This window comes from Engraulis encrasicolus, chromosome 1, assembly GCF_034702125.1.
Source record: "Engraulis encrasicolus isolate BLACKSEA-1 chromosome 1, IST_EnEncr_1.0, whole genome shotgun sequence".
Classification (NCBI taxonomy): Eukaryota; Metazoa; Chordata; class Actinopteri; order Clupeiformes; family Engraulidae; genus Engraulis; species Engraulis encrasicolus.
This window is the reverse complement of record NC_085857.1, coordinates 8,523,967-8,546,941: the sequence shown is the minus strand read 5'-3', so window position 1 is coordinate 8,546,941 and position 22,975 is coordinate 8,523,967. Positions and strand designations below refer to the sequence as shown.

Sequence of the window (22,975 nt, the reverse complement as noted above, 5' to 3'; positions counted from 1 at the left end):
GGTGACATTCTTACTTACTTCGCAGATTTTTTTCTGTACGAAGTGTATCATAAAATTCAGCAAGTTGACCACCGAGGTAACCCAACGCAGCACAACAGTAATGTAATCAGGCATACACGCCTAGGTAATATGCCAACCCTTTCAAAAAGGTCTAAACCAGGGGTTTTCAATAGGTGAGGCACGCCTCCCTGGGGGGGCGCCAAAGAGCGCTTGGGGAGGCGCAGCAACACGCGAAGAAAAGTGCACTCTCTGTAAATATCTAGAAGCCTAATGAAATGCACCCTTTTTGCTGACCTCTCTACTACCACTACAACAACAGAGGTCAGCAAAAAGGGGGATTCAGATACGTAGGAACATGACCTTGTAGCCAGGCCTATGTGTTATAATGCAATATTTAATTCATCTTTACTTTCTTAAATAATATTTTAAGTTCAGGTGGCAATTGGCGTTATTTGGAAGGAAATTGAGACCGACGACATGGCGCGAGCACTGGAGAACTGCTTGTGCTTTACCCGATTTTTATTCTTGAAGAACAGTCAGCCAGCGAGTGAGAGAGGGGAGAGGGCGAGCGAGGGGAGAGAAAGAGACGAAAAGATTAAGCAGCAAAGCGCAGGTAGGAGAAATTAGGAAAGAAAGGTGACGTACGTGATGGCTCGTGCCATCACTCCCTCCCAAGCGCTGCTTAACAGTCCTCGCGCACGATAAACAATCTTAAGGATTTGCAATGGACATTTTGAAAGCTTCAGTTAGTTTGTAAACTTCGAGCTGATTGTGAGTAGCTTGAAGTCGCCGAATTCCCTCCGGAGTATGAAGTCGTCAACTTGAGAAAAAAACAGGGAAATGTTGGATGGCAGATAAAGGTCGTGCTTTATAGCAGTCGAAAACCAATGTGCGTATGCCTCGGAGGCATGACACATCGGCAAAGCGAAGTTAAGTTTTGAAACAATATTGCCCAAATTGTAGTAGTAGGACAGCAGCGCGCAACAAATTCCACATCAACGTTTGCAAATTAAATGTGAATAAAAAACGTTTGGTGATGTGACAATTGCGACGAGGATGTGAGAGAGAGGATAAATTGATAGCCTCATCTCAGTTAACTTTACGGCTCTGTGTGCGTCCGAGAATCCACTCAAGCAAGGCTACAAGTGCAGGGTGAGTTGCGGCTATATCGCTTCTCTTCTGTAGGCTACAACCCGGAATCGAACAGCTTTGCGCATCAAAGGCGTGTCGTCATTATTTTCAACCATTATTTGTCAACTGTTCTTGGCAACAGGGGCGATTTTAGCTTATGATCTTTAGGTGGGCCGGGCCCCTGGTGCTGACAGTGGTACCTGACAGAAGTAGCCTACCTGACAGAGTAAGCGTTTCATTTCTATTTCAGATTTGAGATTTTGTTTTCAAAAGGCTTTCAATTTTAAATAACAGTTCACTCAATCAAGTAGGTAGCAGGCTTCACTCAGGTTTCTTGATAACTTTTTAGGGTGCTGTCCCAAATGAATACTTAGAATCAAAGAAAAGGAGGGCGCACCTTGCATCAAATTTTTTTCTTTTATTTTTCTGTGCACAAAGGTGCACAGAAAAATAAAAGAAAAAAATTTGATGCAAAATAACAGTTCACTCAATGAAGGACTACCCACAAGTCATGACATTACATTTCCCCACACGAAATCTAACTTACATTATCTAGATAGGTAATCCTTGTGATTGGTAGCCTACTACTGTGTGTCATATATGCACTCTAATGGTTGGCATACTGTAGTTCTTATGTGATTCAGAGGAAAGAAAAAGAGAGAGGAAAATATTATAAAGTATAAAGTATTATACAGAGTAGATACAAAGCCAGATGACAATGAAGCTTTTTTTTGTCAAAACATGATAGCCTAGGCAGCTAGTTAGGGCAGCTCTACAGGTAGGCCTACAGTAATTTGAACAGGAAGCATGTTTCATCATTTGGCAGCATAATGGCTAAATGCCATTTCACCTTGTATGGATTTTACCCTTGGCACAACAAGTAGAAAAGACACTGAAGAACTAAGACTCCTAATTTGATGATATTACTGTACTATATCTGCTATATATTTAGGGCTAGGCCATTGAGTGACTTAAAAATAATCAGAAGAGTTTTCACTCTCATGTGCGCTCCTTGCACCGCAAATCACAGTTCCAATCGCTCAACAGATAAATAGCCTATTCATTGTGGGTTTTTAAAATCTGACATCTCCTTCTCAAGCAAACATAAAAATAGCAATGAAAACATCCCTGCCCAAAGTCATGCGATTATGGGAATCTCGCAACAAGGTGCGCGCTCCCTCACTAAATGGACAGTAGAAACGGCACGGGCACCAAAGTCACTCCTGCTCATTCCGAGCCAGTATGTTCCAATAAGAGCAAAGTAAGGTCCAACCTTCACACTTCCCAATCATTAAAATCAGTAGGCTAAGTGAGAAGTTGGAGAGCCCGCATTCTCACATCATAATTAGGCCTACAGCATCACCAAAATATGGATAAACCTCATTTGGGTGCACCTCCACTATCAATGTAATGGTGACTCGCAGTATAATTTTCAGCCGAGATTTGCCCGCGGTTCGCTAGTCCAACGCAATTGCTGAAGCATGTTTCATTCCCTCGAGTCACAACTTCTAGCTAAACGCTGCCAGGCAGATATATAATTTTGACTGTCCTGATTGTAGCGTAGGCTATTAGTAACAACAACCCATATTTAGCACTATGTCCTCATCATTTGTCCTCTGATTTTTTTCTGATACGTTTGCAAAAGAAATGGCATGGTTTCCACAGTAGGTTGATGCGCATTGTATTCCATCCGTATTTTGACACCCCTTTCCGTTATCTTGCTACCTCAAGCTTTTGTGATTCTGACTGACTCACCTTGTCTTGCATGAAGTGGTCAACAGAGAGCCCCATAACACCGACGAAAGTAAAATTGTGCGTCGCAAGGCACCACCTCACAAGATCTTCCCACCGCTACCTATGTTAAGCATATTTCACGGATATCCACAACCTAATAGTGGACGTTTTTAATGGTCTTTCATGGCAACACTTTTTTTTAACCAACGCTTACATAATTATGTCAGTTATGATGACAATCAATGTTATCATAGTCCGCACATAGCACTGTAGCCCACACCACCTTATTGTGTGTAGTGTGTGCTCCATACCTTCTCATCACAAGAATATGCGCCGATTTGGGTTCTGCCTCGGCTGCATGATAAATCCAGAAACTACTTTCGCAAAAATCATAACTGAACACAACTCTGGCGGCAGGCAGTTGCATGAAGATGCAAACCAATCAGAAGAGGTGTAGCAGACTCGTCACAAGACCTTTACTGAAGCTCATACACAGGGTTGCCAGACGGGGCAGTAGCAGCAGAATATTGCGCAGGGGCAAAGCGACTGCGCAATTGCATTCATTTCCAATTCACAAATAATATTTTAAAAGGCTCCTGAGCTAGTGGGGCCGAGCCAAGTCACGGTGGGGCCGTGGCCCCACTAAAAATAGCCTAAACTCGCCCCTGCTTGGCAACGAAGCAATAATCTGGACAGGCCCTCTGTTCCTGATGTTACTGTAACAGTAGCTTCCATTAAGATGGAACTATTATGAAAGAAATAAAAAAGAATTAAAATGGAAGAAATACAATTTAATAATAATTAAAAAAACAAAACATGTAGGCCCTATTAGGCTATCAATTGTTATTGAAACAGACGTTCATTTTGCATCCATGAACAAGACTGGTTTAAATGAGGACAAGACATAGTCTACATTTGGGCCTAGCATCATGGGACTATTGCACATTAGTAGTACCATGCAGGGCTCTAAATTAACACACGCCAACACGCCAAATGCGGGTGAAAATCAATTTTGGCTAGTAGAAAAAATCATCCACTAGCCAAATTGGCCGGTAGACTCTAGCGCGCGCCCGAACGTCAAACAGCTGCCAGCACAGATCTGTGGCTGACTGCCGTCTGATGAACGTAAAACGGCGCCTACATTACCCATGAACATTAGGCCTACCGTCATGATGTAGCCCACACCCATTGGCTGGCCGTTAATCACAATAAGGCAGCCTCACATCCATTGGCTGCATGTTTGATGCCCACGCTGGAACTAGTGTTGATAAAATATTTTCAGTGGGCGGACAAGCGCGGATTACTTCGGTTTTGTAGGTTCTGGACAGGTGAAAAAGAATGTGGCAGTGGTTAAAGCAAGGTTATGTGTCGGTGAATGCAACTTGCAACTGTAGTGACGCTGGAATGGGGTGGTGGTGGTGGAGCGAAAACGGCATGAGTGGAGGAGCATGCCAGCTGTCTGTCAAAACCGTGTAGCCCTGCTGTCAGAAGTCGTCTGATATTTGCGAGGTTCTCGCAACTACCTACGATGGAGTTGTCGTTTCCTAATAATGCCCACGCCATCGGAAAGACCATGCACGAGTTTGACATGGATGAACGAGTAAGTGAAAAAAAACGGTAACAAAAAACTAGCGACGCTATGAAAGTAGCAAAGTAGGCTAAGCTGGTGGTCTCCGTGATGTATTGGATGTTTACTAGTTATAGCGTAGCCTATTGTCATTCCAAGCGCATGATATTAGAGTGAAGCAAGTATTAATCCTGCAGGAACCTAAAGGTGTGAAGCAGCAGCAGCAGCATAAAGAAACACATAGTGCAGACATCATACACATCGCACTGAGTTGGGTGTGTGTGTGTGTGTGTGTGTGTGTGTGTGTGTGTGTGTGTGTGTGTGTGTGTGTGTGTGTGTGTGTGTGTGTGTGTGTGTGTGTGTCTTCTCCCCACCCCTCTCTTCTGTGCATTGTCCATGGCATTTGGCCTACTGTGTGTGAAGTTTAAGTGATACTGTGTGGGGGATATGAGGTTTTGTAGTGTTTGGTTGTGTGTGTTTGGCTAGTACATTGAAAGTCTGGTATGTGTGCAACATGTGTGTTGAAGGCATGCTGTTTTTGTGTGAGGTGTAGGCCTATATACTGCATGTGAGGTTTGGGTGATGGTGTAATAGGCTAGTGTTTGGCTGTCTGTACAGTATATGGTCCAGCGTAGGTCTGGTATGTGAGAGGCATGTGTGATGCAATTCACTGTTTTCAGAGGAAATTGAATAAAAGATAATGAAAATGCAGTTAATAAAAATAATTACTAAATAATTATAGAATAAACTGAACAGTGAAATATGTTGAGTATAATGTTTATATTGTTTATCTGTGTTGAGGATATAGTTTAATGGAATAAATAAAAGCAACATAATTAATGCATGGTTTATTTTGGTGAGATAAAAAAATGGCTAGTTGACCTTCCATTTGGCTAGTACGAAAAAGTGTCTACTAGCCAAATTGGCTGGTGGTGGAAAAAGTTAATTTAGAGCCCTGGTACCATGCATGTGGAGCATCGGACCAACAGAACATGGAGCCTGACCCCACAGTAACCCAAACCCACAGTCACAGATTCAGGTGTAGGCAAGATGAGGGACACATGCCTTGTACAGACATACATCACATACACTCTGAAATGCCTATTTGAGGGTAATAATTGATAGGCTAGTCTTGGTGTACAATATGGATGGGTTGTGTTTTTTTTGTTGGTGGGGGCTTGGTTGTCTTTATCTACTCCAAGGGGAGGCTCACTGTCAGTGAAATTGAAAACCCCTAACCATAGTACGGTATATCAGTATTTCAATTAAACACATTGTTGTTGTTTACTAATGCAGGTTTTTGTAATGGAGACGGGAGCATTTCTGAAAATACGAGGGTGTGGGGCCCACCGGTGAGTCAGTTCTGTGCCGCTAACTCTGAGGGGCCCTTTTAGCCCTATCCAGACCGGGGGGGGGGGGCTAAAAGTGCCCGCACCAACTTTGATGTCGTATAACTCCTGAATGACTAAAGCTATGACTACGAAACTTTGTGACTTTACCTAAAATGAAGTTGGCTACAATATGATACCAAAAGATTAGTCCCAGGACTGCCAAAAAAGCCCGGTCTGGATAGGGTTAAGCCAAAAGTGCCCGGGCCTTATTTCTCCCCCAGCCCAGCCCTGAAAGCTGATGCGTACAGAAAACCCCTCCTGGCAGCCAGTGCTGTGTGGCTCCTACCCTCTGACACATCTGGACGCGTGCCATCAGGCGCTCCGCTCGCTGCATATTTTCATTAGCAAACAAGGTTACAGTACAGAGCAATCTAGGAGATTGCAGCAGCGGCAGCAGGCCATACTGTAGCTCCATTCATTAGTGGTGTCAACAATGATCGATGAACAATGGACGATCGAGAATCGATCCGACAAGTTCCAGAATCGATCCGGCAATTTTTTTAAGTTTCAATTACTTCCATGGATATTTCGGGAGCAAATGAATGTTAAATTAAATAAAAGTCCTTCAAAACGTTGCAAGACTGATACAGACTGGTACAGACTGATACAGAAAACAATAAATTGATGTTCAGTATCTGACTTCTTGTATTGCCTCATCATGACTGATGAAACATTTGCTTTGCTTTCAGTAGAAATCTAATGCATTGCAATGCATTGTAGAATTGAATCGGATCGGATCGCATAGAATCGCTACCTCCCGAATCGTGATCGAATCGGATCGTGAGGGCAGTGCCAATTCACACCACTACCATTCACCATTTGATTTCACTTGAGTGTTATTTCAATACGGCCAGAAGACCAAAAGCACTTTGGGCACATTCCAAAAAACAGCATGATGACAAACGGGAAAGGAAATGGATTCAAAGCGCATGGTGGCACAAGAATGAGGTGTGTGTGTGTGTGTGTGTGTGTGTGTGTGTGTGTGTGTGAGTGAGTGCGCGTGCGTGTGTGTGTGATGTTGTAGGCATAGCATAAATATGATGATGGGTGTGCCAATGTTGTGTTATATGCCATCATCCTTGTGTGAGTGTGTCCGTAGCTATAGCCCAGAGTGGCGAGGAGGTGTGTGTGTGTGTGTGTGTGTGTGTGTGTGTGTGTGTGTGTGTGTGTGTGTGTGTGTGTGTGTGTGTGTGTGTGTGTGTGTGTGTGTGTGTGTGTGTGTGTGGCAAAGGTGTCAATTTCCGGGTCCAGAAAACTTCTGGCTGAAAAAAAAAAAAAAAGATGCTTTTCCCCGTCTAGACTGGATTTTGACACGTGTGTGTGTGTGTGTGTGTGTGTGTGTGTGTGTGTGTGTGTGTGTGTGTGTGTGTGTGTGTGTGTGTGTGTGTGTGTGTGTGTATGTGTGTGTGTGTGTGTGTGTGTGTGTGTCGCTGTGTCTCTCACTTGCGGATGCTCTGCGAGAGGGAGGTCTGGCGTCTGCTGCCGAAGGCCGCTCGCCTCTCATTGGCCGAGGGCCCACCGCCGTCCGACAGCGCCTCACTTGACTGCTGCATGCTCACACTCTTCTTCAGCGAGGGACGCAGCGGCTGCAGACACACACACACACACATACACACACACATACACACACACGGACGCACGCACATACGCACGCACGCACACAGGCGCGCGCACACACACGCACGCACGCACACACGCGCACACACACACGCACACACACACATGCACGCACGCACAAGCACAAACACACACACACACACGCACACACACGAACACACACATGCACACAAACGCACGCACACACGTACATATACACAGACACACACGCGCACACACACACACACACACACACACACACACACACACACACACACACACACACACACACACACACACACACACAGACACACACAGACACACACCATTAGTATGTCAATTACTCACACTGAACTAGACATTGAATTACACATGTGGATATATTCAATAAGTAAAACAAAAATGCTACAATAAATAAAAACACATAAATGAATAGATTGATGCAGAGCCACAAACACCATTAGTGCAACAATTACTCACACTGAACTAGACAATGAAGTACACAAGTATATAAATTAAAGAATAAGTAAAAAAAAACCTAGTTTATTATACAATAAATAAAAACACATAAATGAATAATTGGATGCCAGGACTGCAGAGCCACAAACACCATTAGTACGACAATTACTCACACTGACTGAAATCAATGAACTAGACAAAGGAATACATTTAAAAGAGCAACAAATGCATAAATATACAAATGAATGAGTGGATGGGGTAGAGAGTAAACGTGAGAGTGAGCACAAGCGAGAGAGAGAGAGAGAGAAGAGGGAATCTGTGCTTTTAGGGAATGTGACTGTGTGTGTGCATGTACACGTTTGGAATGCAACACAGCATAGTACTGTACATTGTGGTAGCCCGCCCGCGCCCTATATGTGCAAATCCAATTACGGCATAGCAATACATTGGGGTTTACGGCATAGCAATACATTGGGGTTTACGGCATAGCAATACATTGGGGTTTGCGGCATAGCAATACATTGGGGTTTACGGCATAGCAATACATTGGGGTTTTTCCCCTTCCCCTTTCTTCCCCTTGTTCATCTGTGGAGCAGGGCTTGACATTAACTTTTGTGCTAACTGGCCACTGTGGCTAGTGGTTTTACTGAGTCCATATAGCCTTTCTACTAGCCAGAGTTTCGTTGTCCATTTTTTTGTTTAGAATATTGCATTTAAATACAAACAATTGATGCAACTGCTATGATTAGTCACACCTAAGAATAAGTCGCCAACGTGGCTAGTGAGACTGAAAGTGTTACTAGCCACAGCCAGGTTTTACCAGCATTTGACCTGTTGGCAGGTGCCAATGTCAAGCCCTGCTGTGGAGCCAACCAGAAAGGAGCCAGGCCTGGAATGGTAAACTGGCATGCTGGAAGGACCAACAGTCCTCAGGGGCCCCCCATGCTTGTGTGTTTTTTTGTATTCTGTGTGTCTCACAGACTTGCCCACAATTTAGACAGGGCTGTGCAAATATATCCAGGGCCTTTTTTGGCCATAGTCCAGCCATGCCAGTACCCAATCAGTACTCAAGGAAACCAGAGCTGGGTAGAGAGAAGGAGAATCAGAAGAAATAAAACATTCTGCCTGTGCCAACATTACACCACTGTGAAATGTGCTGAGGAGAGGAGAGGAGAGGAGAGGAGAGGAGAGGAGAGGAGAAGAGAAGAGAAGAGAAGAGAAGAGAAGAGAAGAGAAGAGAAGAGAAGAGAAGAGAAGAGAAGAGAAGAGAAGAGAAGAGAGGAGAGGAGGAGAGAAGAGAAGAGAAGAGAAGAGAAGAGAAGAGAAGAGAAGAGAAGAGAAGAGAAGAGAAGAGAAGAGAAGAGGAGAGGAGAGGAGAGGATGGAAGAGAAGAGAAGAGAAGAGAAGATAAGAGAAGAGAAGAGAAGAGAAGAGATGAGAAGAGAAGAGAAGAGAAGAGAAGAGAAGAGAAGAGAAGAGAAGAGAAAAAGAGAAGAGAAGAGAAGAGAAGAGAAGAGAAGAGAAGAGAAGAGAAGAGAGGGGAGGAGGAGAGAGGGGAGGAGGAGAGAGGGGAGGAGGAGAGAAGAGAAGAGGAGAGGAGAGGAGAGGAGAGGAGAGGAGAGGAGAGGAGAGAAGAGAAGAGAAGAGAAGAGAAGAGAAGAGAAGAGAAGAGAAGAGAAGAGAAGAGGAAAGGAGAGAAGGGAAGAGAAGAGAAGAGAGGAGGAGAGGAGAGAAGAGAAGAGAGGAGGAGAGGAGAGGAGGATGAATAGAAGAGAAGAGAAGAGAAGAGAAGAGAGGGGAGGAGGAGATCAGCAGGAAAAGAAACAGACACAGTGTCTGTGCAACAGCTGTGGTGAGATCCAGCAATCAATACGAGGGCAAGAAGAACAGAGAGAGAATCGAGACGAGCGAGAGAGCGAACAACGTCACCTCTCAAACTCTCCAGAAAGACAAAACTGATCTCGACTTGACAACAATAGTTACCTTCTGAACTCTTTGAAAGACAAAACTGATCTCAACATGGAAACAAAAGTTGCCTCTTGAACTCTTTGAATGATAAAAAACAGATCTTGACTCTCCTACTCGTCCCCAGAGAGCCATGCAGAAATCTACAATGTGGAAGAGATACAAACCAGACACTGCTCATTCCTGCTTCTTCTGTCAAGAAAATAGTTTTATATGTCTGGACTGAGCCAACATAAATAGATGATCTGTTTTTCTTTCACGTGTGTGTGTGTGTGTGTGTGTGTGTGTGTGTGTGTGTGTGTGTGTGTGCGCGTGTGTGCGTGTGTGCGTGCGTGCGTGCGTACGGTGTACGCGCGTTGCATGGACCATGACGCCTTATAGGTCGGCTAGAATGTGTCCGCCACTCCTCACTCCTGTCCACACATCCTGCCGTTACTGACACTAACGGTGCCGCTGCGCAGGGAAGTTGACAAGGGGGGACAAAGGGGCCAGTTGCCCCAGGCCCAGGGAGATGGGAGGGGGGCATAATTGGATCCTCGTTACAGTGAATGTATTGGGTGAGGGGCCCTTTCAGATGACTTTGTCCTGGGCCCAGCTAGCTTAAGTTGTCGGAGGCCCTGGCGCTGTGTGCTTTCTCATGCGTGGCAGAGCACATAAACGTTACGCATATCTAACACCCCAGGCCATTTCAGCTGGGCGAGGGGCCCAAAGGCAGACAGGCATCCTTGGTGACACTATCTGGGCCATTTGGCTTTTAAGTGCCCAAGCAGAGAGAGAGAGAGAGAGAGAGAGAAGGATCAAGTGTGTCTGCGCACGTGCATGCATGTCTGTGTGTGTATGTATCTCTGTGTGTGTGTGTGTGTGTGTGTGTGTGTGTGTGTGTGTGTGTGTGTGTGTGTGTGTGTGTGTGTGTGTGTGTGTGTGTGTGTGTGTGTGTGTGTGTGTGTGTGTGTGTGTGTGTGTGTGTGTGTGTGTGTGTACGTCTGTAAGAGGGGGGGTGTAGAAATGAGTGTGCCAAACTCGTCACCATGGGTTGTGGTAAACATGTGCGACAGCCTAGAATCCTTTGGGTCTCTCCCCTCTTTAACTGAGTTACTCACCATGTCTACAGACCACAACAGTGGCGGAACAATTGTCCACATGGCCCCAGGGCATGGAGGATGGGGGAGAGCACTGGTTAATTAATTACACTCCCCCCTACTAAACTGACGGGTCGGGAGTCAGCATTTAGTTTCTGTTGCTGAGCTATGCCAAAGGAGGCTGGGAGCAGCAGGGAGGGAGGACACTTCATTACAAGTTGTGATGGGAACACAAAAAATCGGTCGACAGAGAACAGCTGACAAAAATTCAGGGTGTCCTATGACCTGTTCCACACTCCTTGGCGGTAGTGGCATTGCACTTTACCATGTCTCCAGTACTGACCATAGAAGAAGAAAGTGACTCCCCTCACGGCCATTGCCGTACTACAGCTTGATGACATAAGTAAGCCATGCTATCCCTATAGTCCTTGGTGTGTGGAGACTTCATAACAAATTCTGATGGGAAGCTGGCCTTTAGAAACTTGTCGCAAATATTTCTTCATGTTTGCACAATTGTCTTGCATCGATCTGCTGCACCCACCCACCTTAAAAAAGCGCAGCATCAGGACCTGTTGCTCTTCTTCTATTTGTAGACCTTATTAGATGCTCAATGCACACACATTTGAGGTCAATAATGATTAACATAATTCTGACAGAAACTGAGTTTCCCCGGCCCTGCCGTGGCCAACCGGTAGGGCACTCGTCTGCCATGCAGCCGACCAGCTTTCGAATCCCGGACCCGGGTCATTTGCCGACCCCTCCCCATCTCTCTCCCCATTCGCTTCCTGTCCCCCCAAAAAACTGGGTTTCCCCATCTACAGTCTACCTAACATAGCCCAAACAGAAACTCAGACACCTGCTCATTAATCCATCTCAATGCCATTAAGACACTGCCCATCTCCAGCAACATTTGGCTGGTCTTGAATATCACACCACGGTCTAAGTGCAGCATGGCACAACAGCACAGTACAGTACAGTAGTGTTGTATTTCAGCTCCGCCACATCTGATAAAACACGATACCCAACAGACCAACTCTGGCTGCCACATTTGCTTATTTCCTGGTACACACAGTCTGTGGCTGTGTGCTACTACAGTACTGCTGCAAAACAACTGCCCAACTGGGACAAATAAAAGCTACTTGAACTTGAACTTGTACATTTCTCCTTCTGTTGTCCGTCCTTGGACCACGATGAGAAACTCAGAAACCTGCCCATCCATCGTCCTCATCATACATCTCCATTCCATTAAGCTCTGGTAAACTCCATTAACATTTGGCTCATCTTGAATATCTAAACTAACAACACAGTCCAGTGCAGCTTGGCACGACGACCACAGTAGAGTAGGACTCCTTAACAACACAACTCAACGGAGGATATAAAGTACGAGTGAATCCTGCAGAGTGTCATTAAAAAGCGCTACATAAAAGGTATACATTGTCTGTCTGTATTTTGTCTAGTTCCTTATTAAATAAATGTCTCATAACATGTCTCATTTGTTGTATTTTTAAAGTGCTCTATAAATAAACTTTGACTTGACTTGACATGTGCAATAAACAAACAGACTCCCCATTGCAAATGCCTTGCTTCTTGTTGCTGAGCTATATACCAGGATGGTCCCATTGAGATATGTAAAAAAAACCTCTGACCATATAGTCCTGGCCAAGACGGGATTCCGCCTATTTGCACAATCTGCACACATCTTATACTCACCTTAACTTACAATGATTTTAAATAAATGCATTTTATCTGTGAATATTATATTTAATCACTACATAGCGCACACAGTACAAATAGCAGAAGTGCAGGGCTAGGGCTATTACAATAATGTTATTTTAGATAGAGGCTTCCTCCGTGAAACGGGGGTTCCCCATCTCTGATTATGACCACAGCTGTCACGACACTCACATCTTAATAGTCCTGAGATGGCTAGTGGCTGCCAGCTAGCTAGCCACGTGCTCCTCTCTTCTCTTCTCTGGGCTACTGCTGGGGCCACGCCCTGTCTGCTATCAAACTCACACTCACGGCTCACTGCACAGCCGGGCAGCCACTTAACCACTGACCTACTAAAGATGCAACACACACTTTGATCAGTCTGGGCTAATGCACGCGAGCATGCCTGTGTGTGTGTGAGATGATTTTCTTGGCTGTGTGTGTGTGTGTGTGTGTGTGTGTGTGTGTGTGTGTGTGTGTGAGTGTGGGTGTGTGTGTCTGTTTGTATTCCATGTCAGTGTGATGTAATGTCAGGTATCTACTGTAGCACATGATGCATATAGCCAAGTGAAAACAAGCTGCATGGATCCTATTTACACTGGTTTCACATTTACATTGGTGAACTGACACCAATAGAACAACATCCAGGCAGCTATTTGCCGTGTCTATTTAAAGCGCGTTTTGAAACACTGTTTTCATAAGCTGCTGCTAGACGTCATTTGACATGACTGACAACTGACAATAGAGAAAAAGACCGAACGTGTATGTCAAGAACGATATTGGAGGGAAAGTTTGTTGGGTCCACGAGCCAGCACTAACAGGTTGTTGTTTGTTTAAAGTCTGGCTTCGTCACTCAATACAAAGTCCACCATAACTAACACACGGACAGATATGGCTTTCAAATGCACATTGCATGAGGAAGATTCCAAGTTGAAAGGTCAGAAGGACAGCTGTTTGCTTCAGCATGCCTCACACCAAAGATTCTGGAGTCAATCGAGAGTGTATTCAATATCCTGATCGCAAATGAGAGAATACATGAAAAGCTGAATGATGTTTCTGCACAATATTGAATAAAAACTTCACAGATGAGGTAATGCCTTGTTCCCCGTGACCAGAGGCTTGATGAATGACATATTGGATGAATGACATTGATCTGTCAGTTATGGTGGAATCTGTGGTGTTATCAGATGTTTGACTAACAACCACCACCACCTATTTACATGTATAGGTCTTAACAGCAACCTATTTATAATCGACTTGTGTGGAGCGAACAAAACATCAGCTCAGTGAGGATTCAAAGTTCACCCGTTTACTGGAGCTTCCTCACTGCGAGTGGGCAGTTTCGAACTAGTTTGTGTGTCTGTGTTAATCTGTTTCACGTCAAGTAAAACAGGGCTTGACATTAACTTTTGTGCTCAAAGGCCACTGTGACTAATGGATTTCCTTGAGCCACTGGCCATTCAGCCTTTCTACAAGCCACAAACGTGTTATCAGGTGTTTTTCTGTACCGTGTTGTCATACGTCTCAGAAGATAACTAAAAGAGTACTAAAGATCCACCTTTCCATGTATGAAAAAGTGCAATTTTCCCAGTCAAAACAAATACTTGGAATTTGATGGTGGTGGTGCTAAGTATTTGTGAAAAAGGTAACATTCGTGAATGGGGAGCATGCATTCTGGAAAGAAACTGCTACCATTATTCCACAGTGCAGCTTTAAAAAGAGCAAGAGGATGAGGAGGGCACCTGTTTGCTGGGGCATGACAGCATGACAGTTAACATTAAGGATAGACCGATATTTATATCGGTATCGGGCCGATATTTGCATATTTTAAGTGTATCGTATCGGCCGATACGCGTGTGGTTTTGGCCGATACGCAATATTTATTATTTTATGTCATTCAGGGTTTTTTTTAAAGCACCAAGACACTTAATTTTTTTATTACTTGATTGTTAGACATTACTTGATTGTTAGAGTGGGTGTTTAAATGTTACAAGTTCTACCTCAATTTGATAATGTTAAAGGAATGTTTATTTTTAACTTGAGACCTGGAAAATTTGTCATTTTTTAACCTTTTTTTTACCCATATCGGCCCCAAATATCGGGTATCGGAAATCGGGTATCGGCCAAGGGTGATGGAAAAAAAAATCGGTATCGCATCGGCCATTAAAAAACCTGTATCGGTCGACCCCTAGTTAACATTATTCCCCAGTGCACCTTTAAAGAGAGTAAGAGGGTAAGTTAGGAGGACACCTGTTTGCTGGGGGCGGGGCCTGCTGCTTCGTTCTCCTCCTGTGAGGGCACGGCGATGGTCAGGCTGGGCGGCTTCTTGCTCTGCAGACGGCTCACGTCCGATTGGCCACCACCGTTGCCGTTTGGCTCCTCCCCGTCTGGGGCGGAGTCGGACATCCTGACGCGTTCCCCTCAGGTCCTGGAGGTGAAGAGAGAGAGGAGAGAAGAGGAGAGAACAGGATGTTTACTCTTTCTTTTGGTAAGAGTAGTTGGCCCTGGCCTTATCAACCTGCTTGAACGACTATGGTATGAGTGTGCCTTGGATTAAAATAACTCACAACACACACAGTGTATCATTGTAATAAATTAACAACTGTTTGCTCTTTGCTTTTGGTAAAAGTAGTTGGCCCTGGCCTTATCAAACTGCATGAACCTGCATGAACTACTAACTGTGGTATAAGTGTGCCTTGGTTTAAAATAATTAGTTACAATAAAATAAAATAAAATAATAATAAAGGGGTGGGTTGGACACAACACACACAGTGTTTCATCCTAATACATTAACAAATGTTTGCTATTTCTTTTGATAAGAGTTGTTGGCCTTGGCTTTATCCACTGCTGAACAACCTGTATTGAACTACTATGGTATAAGTGTGAACTGGTTTAACCCATTTAAGGCACCTGTGGAAAAAACGGCTGCTGAATGCCTAAGCCCTGTTTGGGAAAAGGTGCCCTCTGCCTATTAAAACCTAAATATCTCCAAAGCAAGTAAAAACATGAAATAAGGTGCAGTAAAAGCATATATACAAGTATAATAGTACTTTTAGAATACATCTGGGTAGCTAAAGTTCATTGCATGTAGTATCTTTATATTATTTCTATGCATGCATAATAAATAAAACCATAGCATCCTTGTTTAAAAATGAATTCTAGCCGTCTGAGCCATGCGGCTTTAAAATCAGCTTCTCCAGTAAAAGGTAGGAAGAAATGTGATTTCTGAAGCCAGCTGCCTCCTAAATGACCTGAAATATGACATCCACTAATATCACTTCCAGACATTGACCTTTGGGTGATACACTCAGCATGCAGGAAGTTCACAGTTCCCACTCTTTCAGATGAACAGACACTGACAGTAACAATGTTTCCTGCCAAGCTTGCACATTTTCACATTTCCGGAAAGGACATCCTCACTTTGGATAAGAGTTAATGCACAGTTACGTTGTTTCAATTTCACTCCTGGGCCAGTTTTGTTTGAAGTGAATTGTGTCTAGAGGTGTCAAAAGAAACACAGTTTCCTCCAGTACAAGCAGCAACGTATCTACTTGTCTTACAATCAGCTAACTCTGCGCTGGTTGGCTCAAGTTTGTGGTTTTCAGTGTTTTTCAGTAACAACACAGTCTATCTATCTCATGAGGTACAATGGAGTAACTGGTGTAATAGCTATGTCACTATGACATGTGCTAGTGTTGTAATTTACACCACAAAAGTACTTTAACTTTTGACACCTCTGATTGTGTCTTGTGAATGTGGACTGATATATATACAAATGCTGAATATAAAGACACCCAATAAGTAACATTTAGTGAATCAATAGTGTCAGCAAAAAGCTGACTTGTGACAATAGACTGTTGAGAGGAACTAACAACCAAACCACAAAAGCAAGACAAGGAAGCTATTTGCTTTAGTTATATAACTCAAGTTGAACCAAAGCCTGGTTTTGCTACCCAGGACAGATGTATAAGTTGCTCTGATGTAAGTAAACTAATCTTTATTTCAACAATTCATTTATTTTGACTTAATGCCGGACAATAAAAGAACCCTTCATTATAGCACCAACACAACAGAAACATAAAACAGTAATGAAAACCAAAGACTAGGAGAGATACAAAACAGACAATAATTCTCTAAATGTGTAGAGTGACAGGAACAAAATGAATAAAACTACACAAGCAGTTGTCACTCAAAGGAGGAGACATTTAGTCGAGAGTGACGTGAAGGGCAGAGTGAGTGACTCTACCAGGCCTCTAACCAAGTGTCTGCTATGACCGCAACAACAAATAAAAAAAGAAGCAGGCTAATTGGCATAACATGATTTTTCACAGCACGGCAAGCAATCCCATTCGCAAAGGGGAGAAGAGCCACCCTATGCGGGTACTTCGCAACCCTAAACAAAAGTGGATCACAAAACTCCAGTGATAACCACACCATCACAAAAAGATTCTATTGTGCATATTTTTACAAAACAGTTAAATGAATCTATATTGTGCTATTGCTAACTGGAATCACAGCAAGACATCTATTATATACGGACAAAACATCATCATGCACAAAAACATTTAATCAGAATCCTCTCTAATGACCGTGTCTTAAATCACATACTATGTGAGAACCACAATACCAGACATGAGCTCACATACTGCACTTCTCTTATAATCACTAATGCCCGTCATGGCAACTGTTAAATCATATAAAAATATGAGCTCACACACTGTATTTCATGTCATCCCCATTAGAGGAGGAGCCGAGCGAGCGTTGCCTCTATGAGGTCATCCATGAGCGACCGACCTAGCAACAACATCCCATAATTCCAATCCCACAGGAGGCCCCAGTAATGGATGATGTCATCAAGCTCACACATCCAAGACCTGGGTGATAATGAGCACACTCCCACAGCCAACCACCACTCCACCCTTCTACACTCCACTCCTACTCCCACGAGGGAGTAGACACGAGGGAGGGAACAGATCAACACAGCACACAGCTGATCACAGCTGACAACAATAACAAGACATTTCTCACTCCTAGTACAAAAGGAAGAAAAGGAAAGGAGTGACACACAAGAGCTGGATGCAATTCGGGAAAACAGTATTGAATGAAAATCATAAATGCCTATAAGACAGAATGGGATAGACTCGTTTCCTTTCATCCTGCATTACTTTTTTGGAATTACGCACCGAGTAAAGCGCTCGAAATGACAAAAGATGTCCATCTTCACCTAATTCCTACTAGCCAGGCCGCGCCCTCCTAGTGACGTAACACCTTCGGCGTTGCAACTATTCAGGTCAAGAGCAATGCAAGTCCTTTCTGAGTTCCCGCAAATACGGGAACTCCTTGCACTTTGTCGAGAAGCAAACAACAATACGCAAACCAAGGGAGGCGGGTCAACCATGCCGTTAGGGAAATGTTAATTGTTATGATCTTGGTCAGACCAAGTCTTGAAGAGATATGAAAGTCGATGATAATCAGGCTACTTAATTCCACCCCTTGTGCAACACACGAGATACGTATACATGTATGTCGGAAGGACATGGTGCTTCATAGAATTTACTTGACTGTGTTTCTGAGAAACATATTTGGCCTTTCATTTGCCCCAAGGAAGTCCAAAAGAGGAAGAAAAAAACGATTCAGAATTGTGAGGTCTGTTTTGTGTCTCGTATGAATTTAAGTTCTTTCTTCCTCGGGTGAGAAGGTTTGAAGATGGTCTTTGTTTAGGAACCAGCCTGTTCCTTAATAAGACTGCTGTTCCTCAGCAATTATCTCTGGCAGTTTCATAAAGTTAATGACGACAGAAGGACGACAGCCCACTTAAAAAATGGCACCAAAACGCATCTTTGACACAAAACAAAGAGGGCAAAAAGAAACCCTTATTCATCCTTATATAGCCACACTAACTGCAGCTGTGGAAATAGTTGCCCTTAAAATGTAATAAAAACATGGCACATCCAAGTAGACTGCTGCCGCATGGCGAGCGCGGGTTGTTGTTAGAGTGTAGGGTTAGGCTTAGGCTGCCACTGTGCGCAAACTTGACATGAAATACGCATGGCAATCGTTCTTGAAAAAATATGCATGTGGGTGGGAGACGTGACGCCTTGTTTTTTCGTAACATTGGTTAAAAACCTACAAAACTGTTATTTTCCTTTAAAAAACAAATGTCAATGAAAGAAGATGTGGTACATTATGTTTCATATTAGTCTTAGATGAGAAGAAACATTTTTGTTAAGATTTATGTAAAGGTTTATATGTCAAATTTCCTGCGGTGTGACTGTAACATTAATGAAACAATATATAATAATATATATATAAATTAACCAACAACATTTTGAATAATGTATGAAGCATTTGGCATGATTGCATAAATCTTAACTTTAGATTAAGATATGTGAATGTGGAAAAAACTCAAGACAGTAATATTAACTACAAGTTCAATTTCGTAACACAAATTGCGTCCTGTGGGGTGACATGTATGTCAATGTTTGTGAATGGGCAGCTGCAAGGCCAACTACAAGGGTCTTAAAGACTGGCTCCTAACCAGTCAGTACCTCAGTTATTGGAGAGTGCTGTGGAAGTTTAAGGTGACTCTTAACCTCTTAATATGTCTTCATATCGCAATCTTTCTGTCACGCAATACTTAGGTTCATTTTATGGTGTCCTGTGGTGTGACTGCTCTTATAGGAGGAAAAAAAGTTTTTTTCATTAATGAAGACACATATTAAGATTAAACATGATATCATTATCAAGTTAGCATGAGCTCAGATGTCAGTCATGTATACAAAATGATTAAAATTGCCATAATGCAGTGAATTCCCTGTGGTGTGACTAGGACTGGGTACCGAAATTCAATTCTTTGATGGAACCGAATTAAAAGCTAAGGTTCTACTTGGCATCGAAACGTGCCTTGTCTGTCGGTTCCACGTTTCGGTTCCTGAAGTCTGACTGTCAGAGCCATCAAATGTGTGTTTAAGCACGCGGCCATTTCAGCCAACCACAAGTGTCACAAACTGACCACGCTCCTCCTCTTCCCGTTTCGCACCTCATTTAAACGATTGATAAAACAGCTGATTTTCAACCAGCTGATTGTAGCCTACTTGAGAAACAAAAACATGCCGTCTAAAGCATGGCTATTTCAGGAAAGTAGATAAGGAAGGAGCACGCTGCAATATCTGCGATAAACTAATATCATGCAAGAATGGCAATACATCCAACCTGTTCAAACACCTGCTCTTGCATTCGATTAACTTGCGTGCAGAGAGTTGCAGCATCTTTACAACGGCAACACTGTCAACCTCAACTATGCCTGCTGCAATACCGTCAACCTCAACCATGACCTCGACTCTTCAGGAAGATGTCTCTGACTCCTTGGAAACATGTTTTTCCATGAAAAGAGCTAACTTAGAAAGAACTGGTCTTGTGTTGGGGACGTACAAATGTAGCCTATTTAGACCGTCGGTTTAATTCGAGGGAACAAAGAACACAGCGACAAAAAAGATTTCCTCTCTATCCGGCTGGAGAATAACGCCATTGTTTACTTGAAGTAGTGGCCGCTTAAGGTTAAATAACTTTTGAATGAAAGAAGATAAAAACGTGCCGTAAAAAACTGTAAAAAGCTAAGAATCTCAGCTTTCGAACAAGCCCTAACACATGTCTGTAGGTCTAGGTTAAGGAGATCGCTGGCTGTTAGGAAAAAAATGACGAGATAAAAAAATGGTTGGAAAGCGCTATTTTTTCACTTGCAACAGCGGCCGCTTACAGTTCAATAACTTTTGATTGAAAGAACATAAAAACGTGCCGTAAAAAACTGTAAAAAGCTAAGAATCTCAGCTTTCGAACAAGCCCTAACACATGTCTATAGGTCTAGGTTAAGGAGATCGCTGGCTGTTCGGGAAAAATGACTAGATAAAAAAAAAGGTTGGAAAGCGCTATTTTTTTCACTTGAAACAGCGGCCGCTTACAGTTCAATAACTTTTGATTGAAAGAACATAAAAACATGCCGTAAAAACCTGTAAAAAGCTAAGATTCGCAGCTTTCGAACAAGCCCTAACACATGTCTGTAGGAGAAGGACAGGTTGTTTTTACCACTAGAAAGTGGCAATCTTGGGTCTCTGTTTTGGTAAGCTGTCGACAGACTGGGTAGCGTAGGCTACATTAAAAAATCAGGTCAGGCACGCTTGACATAGGATTGGTACCAAAAGTGAAGTTGCACCGTACAGCAGAACAATTTTAATCAGACATGAGTACATTTATCAGTATCAAAACCGTTTATTATACTTGCCAAGCCATGCCGAGAGGACAACTTGCAGCATGCAATTAATCATGAATGCTGTATAGAATTAAATGCCTTTAACCCGCCATTGCTTAAGTCACGATGAGCGCCGCCTTGTGGCAGGCAGGGAAACTCATGATTTACAGACCCGTTACGCCATCTACTGGCCAGTTTGGGTAACTGCAGGTTTAATTCAGGGTTTCTAGGAACCGAAAATGGAACCGTTCTGGTACCGGAACCGAAACGAAGGAACCGGAAATGGAACCGGAACCGAAAATTGTCAATCAATACCCAGGCCTAGGTGTGACTCCATTTTCCTGCGGTGTGACATGCCTATGCTATGTGTTGATGCAGGACACATTTTCCCAAAAATGGCAAAAAGAAGGTGAAATTCCACAGACCACTGAGTGCTTTATTTTTTTCTATTTTTTTCCAATTTTTATCCATAATTTTCTTCAGGAATTTGAAAAACTTTTTTTTTTTTTGCGTTACGCCCTTAAACGTCAACCACCCATGTGCAGGGTTAGGGCAGGCATCCTGGGCCTTATCCCCTGGTCAGATACAATGCGACCTGGGAACAGGGTCCTATGTTTCCCGGTTCAAGAAACATAGGACGCAGGGAACATAGGACCCAGGGAACATAGGACCCAGGGAAACATAGGACCCAGGGAAACATAGGACCCAGGGAAACATAGGTACACTCCCGTTGCAAAAAATGTTTTCAGGTCCAAAAGGGTGTTGCAGTTGAAAAAAAATCGGGTAGCACAGAGATAGTCAGAGACTTGCAGGATTTGAACTTTCTGAACCCCAGGATCTGCAGTGCACCTCTGACGGGGCCAATTCCAACGCTCAGCAGAAATGGACTTTAAACACAATTGAATAAACAGAGATCGTCTTTATTTGCATTGCATTTGCAAAAGGACTCTTTGGTAGACATGTTTCACTTAGCCATTTGGCAGCTGATGTTATCGATTAGAACCAATTGCTTTTAAGTACAGTAGACAAGGCTAGGCAGGCAGACACTGACCTGACGGGTAGGAAGGAATGCTATCCCTCTCTGGGGAAGAGGAAAGAACGCTCACAGCACACCAAGTGTTATTGGAGCGTCAAGAGCACACCAAGTGTTATTGGAGCGTCAAGGCTAAAACAACCATTCAGAAGAATCACCATCACGAGCACACACAATACCACATTCAAAACTAACAGACAAGAACGATCATGTGGCATGTTGTGGCACTGTGGTGGGTCAAAGCTAAAAATCAACATTCAAAATCAGCAGCATCACAAGCACACATGCGTGCCGGACATGCATACACACCCACACAGTCAAACGCATCCAACAAGACCACCCCCCACAACACAAACACACACATACACACACACACACACACAAACACACACACACTACACACAAAATCGATACCAAACCCACCCCCACACACAAATCAATGCCACATCCTTGAGGCGAGTTATGACTTACAGAGGCAGCTTCATCATGTTGAGTGTGGCCATTTAATCACGGCCGCTGGGCCCCTGGATCACGTGAGAGCCACATAGAACAGTGGTTCCCAACCTATGGGTCGGGACCCAACCGATGGGTCACAAAAGATCCACAGTGGGTCGCGAAGCCCTCTTGATTTTAAGGGGTTTAATTAATTATGAATTAATTAATACCATATATAGCCAATATTGAATATATGACAAAGCATTTAAATTAATATGTGTATGCATAGAAGCAACAAAATGTAAGTGATACATATATAATTGAGGAATAAAATGATAACTAATGAGTTTTCGCAGGAAACAGAGTATCATGTGACTCCCTCTCGTGCAGGTGCTCGCGCAGTTGGGTCACCAAAGCTTACAATGGTAAAAACATGGGTCACTCCCTGAAGAAAAAGGTTGGGAACCACTGACATAGAAGACAGGCAGCTGCAGCTGGCGATAGGGCTAGGAGTGATCAAATGTGGAGTGAAGTGAGCCGCTAGCCGGCCTGCTGTGGTGGCTGGCTACAAAGAGCCATTGATCGTAGTGAGCTGTAGGGTCTGCTGTGCAGTGTTGCCAGATGTGTCTG

General features: G+C 43.5%; 1 protein-coding gene across 2 annotated transcripts in view; it reads right to left on the bottom strand.

Moving 5' to 3' along the window:
* Positions 1 to 22,975, bottom strand: part of LOC134447042 (inactive rhomboid protein 2-like) — a 92,092-nt gene that overhangs the window by 45,952 nt on the left and 23,165 nt on the right. For both annotated transcript variants that reach the window (XR_010034565.1, XM_063196330.1), the window contains exons 3-4: positions 14,883 to 15,060; positions 7,267 to 7,409 (exon numbers count right to left, since the gene is read on the bottom strand). Coding sequence is in view for 1 of the 2 variants with exons in the window: in XM_063196330.1 (XP_063052400.1) it covers positions 7,267 to 7,409; positions 14,883 to 15,038 (299 nt within the window). In the remaining variant the exon portion in view is untranslated. The remainder of the gene's footprint in view (positions 1 to 7,266; positions 7,410 to 14,882; positions 15,061 to 22,975) is intronic.